General features: G+C 45.2%; 1 protein-coding gene across 3 annotated transcripts in view; it reads right to left on the minus strand.

Annotated features, from left to right (window-relative positions):
- Nucleotides 1–14,996, minus strand: part of PHACTR1 (phosphatase and actin regulator 1) — a 553,120-nt gene that overhangs the window by 83,201 nt on the left and 454,923 nt on the right. For all 3 annotated transcript variants that reach the window (XM_042937880.1, XM_042937881.1, XM_042937879.1), the window contains one exon: nucleotides 1,115–1,282. In XM_042937880.1, coding sequence (XP_042793814.1) covers nucleotides 1,115–1,282 — 168 coding nt within the window. The remainder of the gene's footprint in view (nucleotides 1–1,114; nucleotides 1,283–14,996) is intronic.

Raw genomic sequence — 14,996 nt, forward strand, 5'->3', positions numbered from 1 at the left:
CCACAGGAGACCCCGACTGGCTCCAGTTAAGAGCTGTCCCGGGGGGTTAGCACGGGGCCTTCATCCCGTGATGGCAGCCTGGCCAGTGAGACCAAAACTCTGATTTCAGTGAGATGACAGATTGCCCTGTAACAGTCAACTCTGTGTGATTCCCATGTCACCAGGAAGGCTGGATCAGAGACACAATCACTGCTACAGTTGGAAAGCTCTCCTCAGCCTGGGGGGAATGTGACTCAGTGTCCCCTGCCGCATCAAAGCCCTGCAAGTGACCCTCACAAGCCCCCGGTTGTCCCCCTCTCGCAAGGGATGCCATTATTGTCAGCATCGGACACACCGATGGAGCCATGACTCAGCAGGTCCCAAGGTGAAGCCTGGCGTGGACTCTGGGACACCAGCTCTCTCTTGCTCCCATCGGAGCTGTGCTGATGGCAGACTTCGCCTGTGCTGTGGAAAAAGGATATGGCCTTCCTAGCCACACTCCGGAGATTCCAAGAGGTCCCTCCGCCAGGCTCGCCTCCTGAGAACAGTCCTCACTGGCTGCCGGGAGGGTCTCACCTTCTGCAAACCTTCTCAGGGAGGAGGTACTGACCACTCAGAGGGCTTTGGACCACAGAACGAGTGACAGTCAATGGTACCAAACATCATCTGTCAGCAGCATGCGAGTTAACCAGTCAATTGCATACAATCGAATAGCCAATTAACACATTGACTGTGTATGGTAATACAGTCAGTAGCTGGGCTGTATACTGAGCCTGGGATTAAAGGTCGTGCTAGGGCTTTACAAACGTGACCTAGGTAGGAACCGTGCCCAAGTATAGGATTCCTTCGCTGAGCTTAACGGAAACGAGTGTTAGAAACAAACCACTGACGTTTTAAATCCTCCGTATCACAAAGGGGATGTCTTTTGGGGAGGGATTAAGATTACAAAAAAGGTTTTGAAAAACCATAGGACGGACAGTAAGTGTACATAGGTCCTGATGGGGCCGTTTTGCCCTCATCTCCAGGAGATTCTTATGCTCAAGGTGGCTCAAAAAGAACCCCAAGTCCGGCCAGGCTACAGGCCCCTAACGCCACATGCTGGGGACCTGTTCTGCAACTCTACCAAGGGCCTTACCTGTCCCATCCATGATGTCTGAAGGTTGGAGCACCTCGTATGAGCAGGGATCCCTGGGCATCGGGACCGGCTCCATTTCGGACAGGGCAGGCAGAGACAGCTGGCTGGAGCTCAGGGACTGTCCGTTTTCCAGGGAATCCTCTTCATTGGATATGGAGAGCTCCCCGTCTGCAAGTGCGAGAAGGAGATTGCGCAGTGAGACAGTGCCTGCCTCCCGGGGAAGGGCGACATTTAGAATCTGCTAGTTGAGTCTAAACGTTTCTGAACAATCTTTACCAAGGGCAGGATGCAAATCTACACTTGTTCTTTTGCTTTGCAGACCCTCATTTTAATTTTAGACCTCTGGCATCTGACCACGAGGGCAGCAATTTCCGGTGACCTCTAGCAAATTGCCTGCGTGCTTCTCCATCTTTCTAACCATAATCACCGTACTTAGTATGTTTTTTTTTTTTTTAATGCAAGTGAATTAAAATATACTTTTCTTCATAATTTTGGAAAGCCTGGAAAAACTGAGCAGGCCTCAGAGACTGGAAAACCAGGAATAAGAATTCCTACTTTAGGGAACAAAGGGCTTTCTATACCGCTCAATACCAGAAGAATGGGTTCTCTAAGGCTCTAAGCAAAATTCATCCTTTTTTTTCTCTTTCCTCCTGCTGACACCCCATTTCTCCAGGTAGATAAATGTTTGGAAGGGCTCAAAGCTCCCCGCCCAGGCTTGCCTCCTGACAATAGAGACCAATCCTCACTGGCTGGTGGGAGGGTCCCACCTTCTTCTAACCTTACAAGGGATAGAGTGGTGACCACTCAGAGGGCTTCAGACCAAACTACAAGGCGGCAGTGACCTAAGGATGCTGGGAAGTGCCCCAGTTCTCCCAGCGTCCACCAGTGATCACACCTTGGGGGTGAGCAGATTTTGATCTTGCTTTAAGCTCCCTCAAAGCAAGGGGCAGGCAGCCAGTTAACACATGGTTGAGGATCAAAGGCTCCCGCACAATGGCCATTTGTCAAATCAAAATTCCCCCAGCGTGATTTCATCCTGGCCCAGGGGAGTCCTAAATAACTAGGCATTAAAGTCAAATTAATTTTTAAAAAGGACTGAAAGCTGTTCCAGTAAGATGAATAAACATCCAGATGAAAGGCTGTTAAGTTATGCTTAGTCAGAAACACAGAAACCCACGAAGCAATGACCTGCCTTACAACTGCAAAAAAGATGATTTACTTGTAGAAATGAAACAGCGAAGTGACTCCAAGGTTAATCTTGTATCAATAAATCCTTTTCTTTGGCCATGCTCCTCCCAAGGCTTGATTTTTATACGCAACAATATGCGGTGGTGAAGGAGTCTTGCCTGCCCCCTTCCCCCCGGGTTAGAATTGGCCTGATGAAATGTACATTCAACAATGTAATCTACAGACAGAAAGGTTTCAGCAGCATACGGTTCAAGGACATAGGGTATTTGACCTGAATCTTGGATAAATGTAGAAAAACACAGGATACCAAAAAATCACCCAAAGCAGATGATTGCACCGACATGCTTTAAGATTGTGGGGCTCCCCCCTCCGCCTTTCTTTTTCATTTGGCCGTTCTGTATGCCCTGAGTGGTAGAGTAGTTAGTATCATTGTAATTAACAAATGATGGCTACTCCTCATTAATGAGAGAAGAGCAGTGCAGATGGTAGGGCCAAGGCCATGGGAAGTACACAGCTGAACCGAGAGTCTTCAGGAGGGAAGGGCTGTGGGGTGAGTTAACGCATTGCCGTCCCATAGGGGATGGTCCCCAGTCCCCTTAACATGCTTTAATGTAGCATGTTCACACCAATGCCGTGGGAAGTAGGACTGCTTTGGGTTCCCAGGTGGTGGAATAATGAGTGACGCGGCTGCCGTTCGGTTGAACGCATCTCTAGGAAACCACTTGGACTTCTGATGCTCCCAGTGTAATGAAAGTCCTGGGTATGACAACCGGAGGAGGAGGGGTTTCAGTGCTATTGCCAAATTCTGCTTCTTTGGGACAACAGTGGAATCAAATGACTGCTGTTCCTTTGTAGCAGATAAAAAGAACCATAGAAACAGAAAGTGGGGAAAAGACACAACACAACTGGATTCCTTAGACTCTCTGAATCTCAGTTTCATCAAGGCAGGTGGCTTAGTGCTGGAGGCGTGGCTGGTTAACGGAGAAGCACTCCTTGGGACACAGCAACTCGCCAAAACTTTAGGTCCCCATAGATTAAAGGTAACTTTGCTAAGTCACAAAGGCCCAAACCACTTTGGAGAGGGAACGATCTTGGGACTTCCACTGTCATAATTTCCAAATATGCATTTCCACTAAAAAAATTAAAAATAGAGAAAATAGAAATAAGACATTGATCATATCACCACCCTAACAGATACAGTTTATTCTTCTGTACATATTTTTCATAGTTGTAATCTTACTATGCATCAGATTTTGTCTTTTTTTTTTACTATTATAAGCATTCTAATTTGCATAATTATCATCTTGCTGATTATATTGGATGAATAAACTGGCATTTATTTAGCAATCTCCCTATGGCTGGTTGCAAAGGGATTTCTAGTGTTTTATAAGAAGAAATCTCCCTGCATAAAGTCTTTTCTGTCATTAGAATTCTCCACTTGTAGGGGCGCTTGTGTGGCTCAGTCAGTTGAATGTCTCTGACTTTTGATCTCAGCTCAGGTGTTGATCTCAGGGTCATGAGTTCAAGCCCCATGTTGGGCTCCATGCTAGGTGTGGAGCCTACTTAAAAAAAAAAAAAAAGGAAAAATATTGTTTCCTTCGCTGTGCAGAAGCTTTTTGTCTTGATGAGTTCCCAAGAGTTCACTTTTGCTTTTGTTTCCTTTGCCTCCGGAGCCATGACTAGTAAGAAGTTTCTGAGCACTGGGTGTCATATGTAAGAGATGAATCCCCAGGCTTTTTTTTTTTTCCCTCTTATATGCATTTTTTTTTTGAGGGTGGGGGAGGTTGGGGCAGAGAGAGGGAGACACAGAATCTGAAGCAGGCTCTAGGCTCCGAAGTGTCAGCACAGAGCCTGATGCGGGGCTCGAACTCACAAACCATGAGATCATGACCTGAGCTAAAGCTGGACACCCAACCAACTGAGCCACCCAGGCACCCCGAATTACTGGGTTCTACTCCTGAAGCCAAGACTACACTGCATTTTAACTAACTTGAATTTAAATTTAAAAAATGGTTTTTCATTAAATGATACAAATCATGGTTTTAAAAAAAAAAATTTTTTAACGTTTATTTATTTTTGAGACAGAGAGAGACAGAGCATGAATGGGGGAGGGGCAGAGAGAGGGAGACACAGAATCCGAAACAGGCTCCAGGCTCTGAGCTGTCAGCACAGAGCCCGACGCGGGGCTGGAACTCACGGACCGCGAGATCATGACCTGAGCCGAAGTCGGATGCTTAACCGATTGAGCCACCCAGGCGCCCCACACATCATGGTTTTAAAAAGGTTAAATTGTAAAGAAGCATTCAGAAGTAAAACAATATAAACCTCAAAAAAAAAAAAAAAAGAAAAAGGAAGTCTCTCCTTTTAGGAGAGATCCCAATAGATGAAATTTATGTGTATTAATATCTCAATATCTAGCTGGGAATTCCTAATGTTCAGTAATTCCAAATTTGATTAGTTTGAGGAATATATAACTCTTCATGTCCTTTCTATTTACCAGCACTATTTATTAGTCTCTTTACTGGCCCTTTTAATTAGCATTATTAGAAAAAGTGTTTTTCTTTTTTAGAAAGAACATAACCCTCCTGAGTAACAGGAGTCTTGTGGATTATTCGTACCTTCATCTATTTAAATTTTTTCATGTTTGTTTATTTTGAGGGAGACAGACAGTGAGCGAGTGAGCAAAGGAGGGGCAGAGAGAGAGAGGGAGGGAGGGAGAGAATCTCAAGCAGGCTCTGCACTAATGCAGGGCTCAAACTCATGAACCATGAGATCAAGATCTGAGCCGAAATCAAGGGTCAGACTCTTGACCGACGGAGCCATCCAGGTACCCCTATTCAGAACATCACTGTCTCTTGTTATCATGGATGAGAAAAAGTTTGCTCCTTATACTAATATTAGATATTAGAAATAATATTAGAAATTACATTGCTCTATAGAATGTTAGAAATTATTTTGATGTTTTACATGATCTTCTAAAATTATCTGTAATAATGGTCTTCAAAATGGCCCACAACAAGTGCCCAGCAGTTTCCTACCAGAATGAGGAGTGTGAACAAGGAGAAGGTGGAAGGCACATGAGACCAGAGGGGTCGAGGCGGTGCTTCTCCGGCATCAGCGGTTTTCTGGAGGCAGGCTAAAGCAGGTGGCTAGACTCCGCCCCCAGAGTTTCTGAGCCAGAAGGTTTGCGGTGGGATGGAGGGTATGCACCTCTAGCAAGTTCTTGGGGGATGCTGGAACTGCTTTGGTGGTCAGGGTTCCACTCTTGGAGACGATTGGAGGTTAGGAATCAGGCAAAGGAGCCTGGAATGACAACAGCGCCTTGTCACGATGCCCCAAGGGCAGGAAATGCTGTCTATGCGGCAAATGGGGAAGAGAGGCTGTTGGTAAACCGCAAAGAGGACAAGAAAGCAGGAGGCTGCATTGTCTAACCATGGATCATGAATATGAACTTGTCACAAAGGAATATGGGACTGCGGAGAGCAGGAAGGCAGAGTGGAAAGTTAAAATGTGAGCCAGATGCGAACATATTTAACAAGGGAAAATCAGGTCACAGAAGTGGCAGAGAGAATGAGGCAGACGTGAGTGCAAGTCAAGGTCATAAATCTTGAAAGATGAGACACAGAAAGCAGTGGGTCTAAGGCACAGAACTGGCCACGGAAACTGTGCCAGCCGTATTCTCCTCTTCCCCTTGTGAGACCTAAGAAAGGAAGGTGCTGGTAGAGTCAGGTTAACCACCAAATCAAGGAGAGTGAAGGGAGAGGGGTCAGTGAATGAATTCATTCAGTTGACAAACATCTGTCGAGAGTCTGTAATTAACAACACGCAGCAGAAACCAGACACTGCAAACGCTCAGCACGACCTTGTAAGGCAGAAATTGGCTTTCAGCTCCTTATGGTACTTTAGAAACCCCTGCCCCGTCTGCACCCCCCCCCCCCCCCAAGCCCTGGAGCTTTACCACAGCCCGCCCTGCCTCCCCTCCCATAAGCCAGGCATGGAGTCAATTGCTAAAAAGAACACAAAGAAATGCAGAAACGCAGGTGCAATGAGGAACCAGCATCCAAGGTGGGACAAAGGAGCGAGAGTGCAGTCAAACCCTGAGAAGTAGATGAAGGGGCAGAAAGGAGACAGAAGACCTGTGCTCAGAACCCAGGAGGCCACAGATTTCAGGAGGATTTCCTCTCACGTGGAATTTTTCTTTACTGTTCTGAAAGTAAGATTTATGTAAAAGTTGTCTTCCAGAGGACTGGTTCAAAAGATGCATTAAAAAATGTTTTTTTTTGTTTTTGGGCCGGTTAAGCATCCGACTTCAGCTCAGGTCATGATCTCGCTGTCCACGAGTTCGAGCCCCGCATTGGGTTCTGTGCTGACAGCTCAGAGCCTGGAGCCTGTTTCGGATTCTGTGTCTCCCTCTCTCTCTGCCCCTCCCCTGTTCACGCTCTGTCTCTCTCTCAAAAATAAACATTAAGCAAAATTTTTAAAAATGTATTTCTAGTTGGATAAGACATCTTATCTTTACTTAATAAATAAGAGTTGACTCTGAGTGTAAAAACATTGCTTTATAGGACGTCTCGGTGGCTCAGTCCATTAAGCGTCCAACTCTTGATCTCAGCTCAGGTCTTGATCTCTGGGTCATGAGTTCAAGTCCTGTGCTGGGTTCCATGCTAGGCACGGAGCATACTTAATAAAGAATTGCTTTATACCTATACACTGAACCATTATGGCAACACATTTCACATGGATGAAAAAAAGAAAACTTCAAAACTAGAATAGTAGAAATAAATATGCACACACATTTATTTATTCAGATTGTGTAAGAGGGAAGCCAGATGGAGAGCTTTTGACTGACTCACAAAACTTTTTGATTTTCAATCTGCAAAATAAAAAGCTATACACCAAATGTAAGAAAAAGAGCAGTGTCGTGGAGAAACATGAGCCAAACACGGCTAATAAAAGACCGACTCTTCCAAGAACGAAGAGTATTTGTACAAACAAATGGAAGTGTTCCACAGGCCACTTGTGAGATGCAGATACTTGCTGGGAAGGAAAGAAACGCAAATGAAATGACCATGTGGGTGATGCCCAGACATTAAAAAATGGGTCTGGGGACACCTGGATGGTTCAGTCGGTTAAGCCACTGACTTCGGCTCAGGTCGTGATCTTGCAGTTTGTGGGTTCCAGCCCCGTGTCGGGCTCTGTGCTGACAGCTTGGAGCCTGAAGCCTGCTTCGGATTCTGTGTGTGTCTCTCCCTCTGCCCTTCTCTCGCTCTCTCTCTCTCTCTCTCTCAAAAAGTAAATAAACACTTTAAAAACATGGGTCTGAAATCATGTCAAGTACAGAAGCAGGAATGGAGGACAGTTTGTACACGTGGCTCAGGAGAAAATCAAAATGAAATACGGATGCAGGGTGGCAAAGTTCTGGTGTAAACTTGGCAAGACAAGAAGGAGAGTTTAGTGATCATTAACTTCTTTTCTGTAAAGGTGCTTACATTTGTAAACACCCACACCAATCGCGTGGTGCCTTGTTACATTAAATAAAAAAATAATAGTTTTTGTTGGAGGGAAAAACCCCTTCCTCACACTTCTGGTTTCTTATGAATGCGTTGCTTTCTCCTAAGCCCTTTTTTTTTTTTTTTTTTTTTTTTTTTCCTGCCTGGCTTCTTACTCTTTCTTCTCTGCAGTGAGCTCATAGCTAGGTCCCTGTTTCTCCCACTAGGGGGAGTGAACCTACCCCAATGGTGAGCACTGGGGGCTTTACTCTGCATTGTTCCCTGGCCACCTTGGGCCAGCGTTGATCCAGGACTCGGACTTTTTCTTCTTGGTGGGCTGATGTGAGGTCTAGGCTTGGGGGGAGGGCGTGAGTAGAAAGTTGTCAGGCCCGTTAATGACCTCCTCTACACTAGCCTTTATCAAGAGTCCTAGTATCGGACCCTGCAGAACCTGAGAAGAGTCTGGAGTCTCAAGGGAAGAGAAGGCTTTTCTATCTTAGGTAAGTAGGTAGGTTAGGTAGGTAGGCAGATAGACAAATAAATAAATAGGAAGGTGACAGGAAGAATGGTGTTACAAACCATGCTGTCCGTATGTCGGCAAACAGCAATGCACCGTGAGCATTCCTAACTCAATCTCAGGAGGGCTGGGCGGGGAGAGGGGAGCAGCAGGTATCATGCAAAGGAGCCAGACTCTGAGCGTGGGGGCGCCACGTTCTCGTTTTTGTCATCGCTAGCTTGCCACAAGTGACTCAGCGTCTGGGACTTCAGTTTCTGCCCCTCAAAAACAAAAAAGGACTACTGTGTTGGTGCCCAGCGTCCTCCCAGACCAAAGCGTTATGTGTAGGGCAGTTGTAAGAAATGAGAACAAGTTCTCCCCAAAACTTGCAAATAAACCTAACCAGCAAACCATTTTCCACTTCAGTTTCCTTTTCCTTGTCTGACTTACTCTAGGTGGGCATATCACAGCAAGAACCAGGAAGTACGCTGATGGATTTCAGGCTCGTTGTTCGCTAATAAGGTCTTATATTTTTATTTAAAAAAAAACTGTTAAGCAAAGTGTTAGCATAGAGCTAGGAGCCTGTGCATTACATACAAAGCCACTAGATTCAGTAGACAAACAAGGGGGGGAAATGGGACAGACAGTGAAAGGGATGGTCAAAGAAACATTTTTAAGCATTTTGGAGCATCTTCAATGTCAAGTACAATGACAGATGTTATATATATAATTATATATTATATATATTTATATTGTATATATTTTTAATATATATTATAATTATACATTAAATATATATAATAACAGCCCCTTAAATAATATTTTGGGAATTTATTATGATCCAGGTACTTGTTCACTTAATGTATACCTAAAACAATTCTATGGGGTTGGTTTCAAGATTATCTTCGCTGTATAAAGGAAAGCGAACACCAGATGGTTTCAATGACTTGTGTAGAATCCCATAATCGGTAGGTGATGAGCTAGTAAGTGGTGAGACTGTGTGATCTCATTTAAAACGACTTATTTGGAAATTTTAGTTCCTTAAGGATGGCAAAAGAACACCGTAGCAATCCTTTATAAGTAAGTCATGTAGATGTCATAGTTAGAATTCCAATTCTGTTACTGTGAAGTACATACAATAGAGAAGAAAAGTGAATGACATCATGAAATGGAGACTACGTTTAGGTGTCAAGGGGAAAGAAAAATGACAGCGTAAGAGAAGCATCATGTAGCAATTTCAGGCTGGAAACAGGAGGAAGAGTAAACTGCATCACTGTTGCTAAGGCAAACTTGTAGAACCTATACACGCAGCTTGTGAAAATTCAAACACATTTTCGTGTACTGGTGGTCCCCAAGGGCTATCACTAAAGCAAACCCCAAAAGCGAAGCTACGTACATTACAGCAAATCATTACCTTTGTGAAGACACGTACGTACGAGGAGCCTAATGCAAGCATTTCCTGTTTTTTCCCCTTTGAGACCAGAGCTATTGTTCAGTCTATGCCATGTTCTCATTCTAGCTCCCCAGACATGCTCTTTGACCCAAAAAGGCACCTGCGCTGAGTGGCTGATGAGTTCAACGTAAAGGTGCTTTTCCAAGAAATGTTTCTTGGGTGGTGGACCTAATATTAATAAGCCACGAAACACAGACTTTGTCAACATCTTTTTTTTTTTGACACTGATATATTTTTTTCCACTAGAGTAGGGAAAAATCCACCCACGAAGGGGGTAGAGCCATTGTTTTGAAACCCACAAAGGTTTCACTTTAGAACAACATAGAGGCTTTTGGCAAAGCTTCCGTTAATCCCAATAACCTTTTAGATCATTGCAAATCAAAGCCACTAGCTGCTCTCCTGGTCAGATGATCTGCCAAGCAACAGTTAGCTAAGAAATAATTTATCTAAGGGTTTTATTGAAAGGTTAAAAGCCTTAAACCTAAGAAGTCAGAAATGGCTCCCCTGGCATTTGTCAACTTTCGTTGGAGATTATTTTCTTCAGTTTGCCTGAGTTCAGGGAATAGCTGTAATTAAACTAAACGGTGCTACAGATAACATTTTGTAGAACTTTAAACATACACAGCAAGAAATACATTCCTATTAAACACTGCCTGTTTGGGAACGAATGCACTGGATTCCTGAGCATTTAAAAAGGCTTGAACCTCTTCTTTGCCAGAACAAAAACCCTAGAGTCTCTTCTCTCTCTCTTCTGGTGGGTTTTCTTGTCCACCATGGACCAGTCATTTTGAGTGTGTGTGTTTAAAAGTCTCTGTGTATCACCAGGACTTAAGACAAACACTCCAGGAGTCTGTAGGATCGGGGAACCTGTATTTTAGGAATTTACAAGAATCTTCTACTTTATCTCTGCTTACAGCTAGAAGTCTTTGGATTATTCTGGCCAGCTTGTACAGAGGAACAATTTTGCAAAAGCCATGAGGCTCCTTTGTCTGATACAAGCATCTTCGTAACTCGGAGTCCTTTTGAACCTATCACCTTGCAAATCTGTACACGATGTATTCCAATCTCAGAATGTAATTGGTTCTGTGATACTCTGGACAATTTCATACATGGAATGGAGCGGCACATGTTTTTGTGCTTGGAGAACCACCTCGCTTTTCTGTTGTTGCTACTGGTCTGGACTTGATATCCTATTTTAAAATGATTAAGAGGCCTTTGCCTAAACCATTGAATACATGAGGTGCAATGACTTCCTGTCACAAAAGTGGCACAGACCTTGGGGAGCCTGTTTGGGCTGCACTTCTCTGTAGCTGTTTTCTGTCGGATTTATCGGCGTTTCCTGCCTGAACTGGACCGGATGGTCAACCAACTATCGCTCATGTGGATTCTCAGTTGCTGGCCGGGACTGCAAATGCATGGTTGCGTCATTGCTGTGGTGTCCCCCCACCCAGAGCTGTTTCTTTTATCTGTACTGGGTATAACTCTGCCTCTCCCCCCATCTTCATGCCAAAGCCCACTCGTTCTTACATCATCTATCCTGATGAAGTATCATGGCTCTGACCACTATTTCCAAACAACGACTCGGGCCCCAAGGTTTGTAGCTAGAAGGGGATTTACCATCTTGCTCTTTCTGAGCATTTGGATACCAAAAAAAAAAAAAAAAAAAAAAAAAAGCAACTGGGGCAGGGATTGAATATAAAATGAATGGGATGTCACCGTTTCTCTCCTATGCTATTATACAATCACGTGACTCTCACAGAATCATGCCGCGCCGTGCAAAGGCCTCACATGGTTACTGGAGCAGGCCAGGTGGGAACCAGAAGCTGAGATTTTAAAAAAATCCTCAATGACTCGAGCTGGGGAGGGAAATGCAAGAGGCTTCTAGATCTAAGTAGCTCTGTTTCTCTAGCTCGGTTCTCCAAAAGGGCACCCCGTGGCCACATGTGGCTACTTTTAGTTAGTTAAAACTCAATAAAACCAAAAATGCAATTCCCCTCAGTCAGACCAGCCACACTTGAAGTGCTCAATAACCATGCGAGGCTGGAGGCTGCTGCGGTGGCCAGGATAGATGATGACAAACATTTCTGTTATGGCTGAAAAGTCGACTGAACTGCACTGCTCGTAACCCACTTGAAAATCACCATAATGGCCCTAATGAATATGCAAAAGTGAGCCCATTTCCAGAACCAGGAAGGTAAAATGATGTTGCTAACCTGGTCCAGATGGCAGTAAGTGGTCAGTTTGATGGGTAATATTTCCTTCAAAGAAATTGAGAGGGCTGGCGAGTGAAGACACGCTCTGGGGCACGTGTGGATGGCAGGAGCCCTGAGACCGGCAGCCAAGAGCTACAGAGGTGGGCATGGCCTTCGGAGAAGTCCTAAAACCTCACAACGGAATCTCAGCTCTCCCGGTGGCACTAGGGGGAGTCTAGGCTCCAGTGAAGGGAAGGCAACTGGGGCAAGGCAACCATCTAAGAAGAAGAGCTTACCAAACTCAACACCCAAAAAACAAACAACCCAGTGAAGAAATGGGCAGAAGACGTGAACAGACACTTTTCCAAACAAGACATCCAGATGGCTGACAACCCATGAAAAGATGCTCAACATCACTCATCATCAGGGAAATACTAATCAAAACCACAATGAGATACCACCTCACACCTGTCAGAATGACTAGAACTAACAACACAGAAAACAAGAGATTTGGGCGAGGATGCGGAGAAAGGGGAATCCTCTTGCACTGCTGGTGGGAATGTATGCTGGTGCAGCCGCTCTGGAGAACCGTATGGAGGTTCCTCAAAAAACTGAAAATAGAACTACCCTACGACCCAGCAATTGCACTACTAGGCATTTATCCAAAGGATACAAAAATTCTGATTTGGAGGGGCCCATGCACCCCAATGTTTATAGCAGTGCTATCAATAACAGCCAAAGCATGGAAAGAGCCCAAATGAAAGAGAGAGAGAGAGAGAGAGAGAGAGAGAGAGAGAGAGAGAGAATGGAGCACTACTCAGTGATGAAAAAGAATGAAATTCTGCCATTTGCAACAATGTGGATGGAACGAGAGGGGATTATGCTAAGTGAAATAAGTCAGAGAAAGACTGGTATCATAGGATTTCACTCATGTGGAATTTGAGAAAAAAAACAGGTGAACAGAGCTGGGAAGGGAAGGAAAAATAAGATAAGAACAGAGGGAGGCAAACCATAAGAGACTCTTCAACACAGAGAACAAACGGAGGGTTGCCGGAGGGGATGGAACAGTCAGGGTCCTGGGGTTGCATTCTGAAAGCCGAGTCCTGGGAGATGAAAAGTTTCCCTGTGCCTTGTATGCCCAGAAGACGAGAGAGCGGGGACCGGGATCCTGGGTGTAGATCTCCCAGCTGAGTGTTGCTGGTTTGCAGATATTTACATGGGGATCGAGGCTGAATGCTTACTTGTTTACATCTACGCAAGTCCTAGGCAAATCAGGAAGGGCTTTCTTTTCTTTTTTCTTAAATTTTGTTCACTTATTTTGAGAGAGAGAAAGAGAGTGAGTGAGTGAGTTGAGGAGGGGCAGAGAGGGAGAGAGAGAACCTAAAGCAGTTTCCATGCAGGCAGCATGGAGCTCGATACAGGCCACAAACTCAAGAACCATGATGTCGTGACCTGAGCCGAAACCAAGAGTCGGACGCTTAACCAACCGAGCCACCCAGGCGCCCCTTGATTCACTCACTCTTTCCTCCGGACGCTGTGTCTCTACGTGATGCTGCAATTAGTGCAGCCATGTTGTTACCACAAAGCGTCCAGCCTGATGATGGCATCCCTTAGCCATGTTATTGAACTGCTGAATTAACCAGCCTCAGAGCTGTCCTACTACTGGGCTTTATAATGGGAGATTCATTCACTCACTCAACTCATTCATGCAAAAAGTACTAAATAAGCACCAAGAAATGCCAAGCATTGCTCAAGGCATTAGGAATACCATAGAGGACAAAACAAACAAAGACTGTTGGTCTGATTTTGCTTATCGCTTCACCCTCCTTAAGTTTTTGTTAACGGAAAACAGAAGCATTTTAACGTTCACCCTGTTGGTCGCGCATTGGCTTCACAGGTCATTTAAAAGCCTACAATTAAACAGCATAAAAATAATCAAACGGACACTTCTTGGACCCTATCTTAGTTGGCGTGTCTGTATTCGACACTTCAGACCATTGTCCCCCAAACCACTGCCCCTTGTCTTGGCTTCCACACGGATACACATTTCTGGTTTACTTCCTATTTTTCTGTCCACTTCTCAGTCTTTGAGGGTCTTCCTTAACCCCAGGCCATTTTTGCTTTACTCCTAGATGATTTAATGTTGGGGGTTCCATGGGGTTTTCTATCAGGACCACTTATGTCCCCCTCCTCCAACTTCTTCCGGAGCCATCGTCAACTCACATGACTTAACGACCATTTATTTATACGACTATTCCAAACCCGCATTTCCAACCCAGATCTCTCTCGTGAGCTTTCCAATCTGTATATTTAGTAGTCTATTTAGACACTTGGGTATCTCACACCCAGTGTGGTCAAACCACGGCAATATTCTGTGTCTTAAGCTCACTGGGTCTTGGGTCCCCAGCTCAGCGAATGGTCCCTGTATCTGCTCGCAGATTCTGTCCAACGCAGAATCCTGAGTAGCTGCCACGGTTACCCCCTCTCCTTCACTCTCCGAAATCAGGACCCTCCTGATTCCATCTCCTCTAATTCTTCAATCTGTCCTCTCCCCCAGCCACCCCCATTTCTGCCCACCCCCGCAATCAGGTCACTGGATCCCGGCAACAGTCACTATCTGGCCACCCTGACTCATGTCTTGGGCTCCCTCCAAGTTCTGGTTCCCTACAGGCAGAGCGATGAGGCTGCAAATCCGATCATGCAGCAAACCCTTCCAAAGCCCCTCACTGCTCTCAGGATAAAGCACAAACAATGAATATCATTTTCCTGTCTGCACGATCTGCCCCAACTCCCCCTCATCTTACAGATGTGCTGGACACACACTCTGTCTCCCTCCCTTTTCCCCAGCTCGGTGTCTCCTCGGGGGCTAGTTCCTCCCCTTCTGACATTCCCCTTACCCATCCAGCTTCCCTAGGATAAATCTCATCACACTTCAGGTTTCCTCTGCGATACCCCTCCTTCCAAGATGCCCTCCCTAAGTCTCCAGACATGGGTGGGTGATGCTTCCCTTGCCCCCAGACATCCTGTTCTTGCCCTGACTGCTGAGTGCCTGAACCCTACTCCC

This window comes from Panthera leo, chromosome B2, assembly GCF_018350215.1.
Source record: "Panthera leo isolate Ple1 chromosome B2, P.leo_Ple1_pat1.1, whole genome shotgun sequence".
Taxonomy (NCBI): Eukaryota; Metazoa; Chordata; class Mammalia; order Carnivora; family Felidae; genus Panthera; species Panthera leo.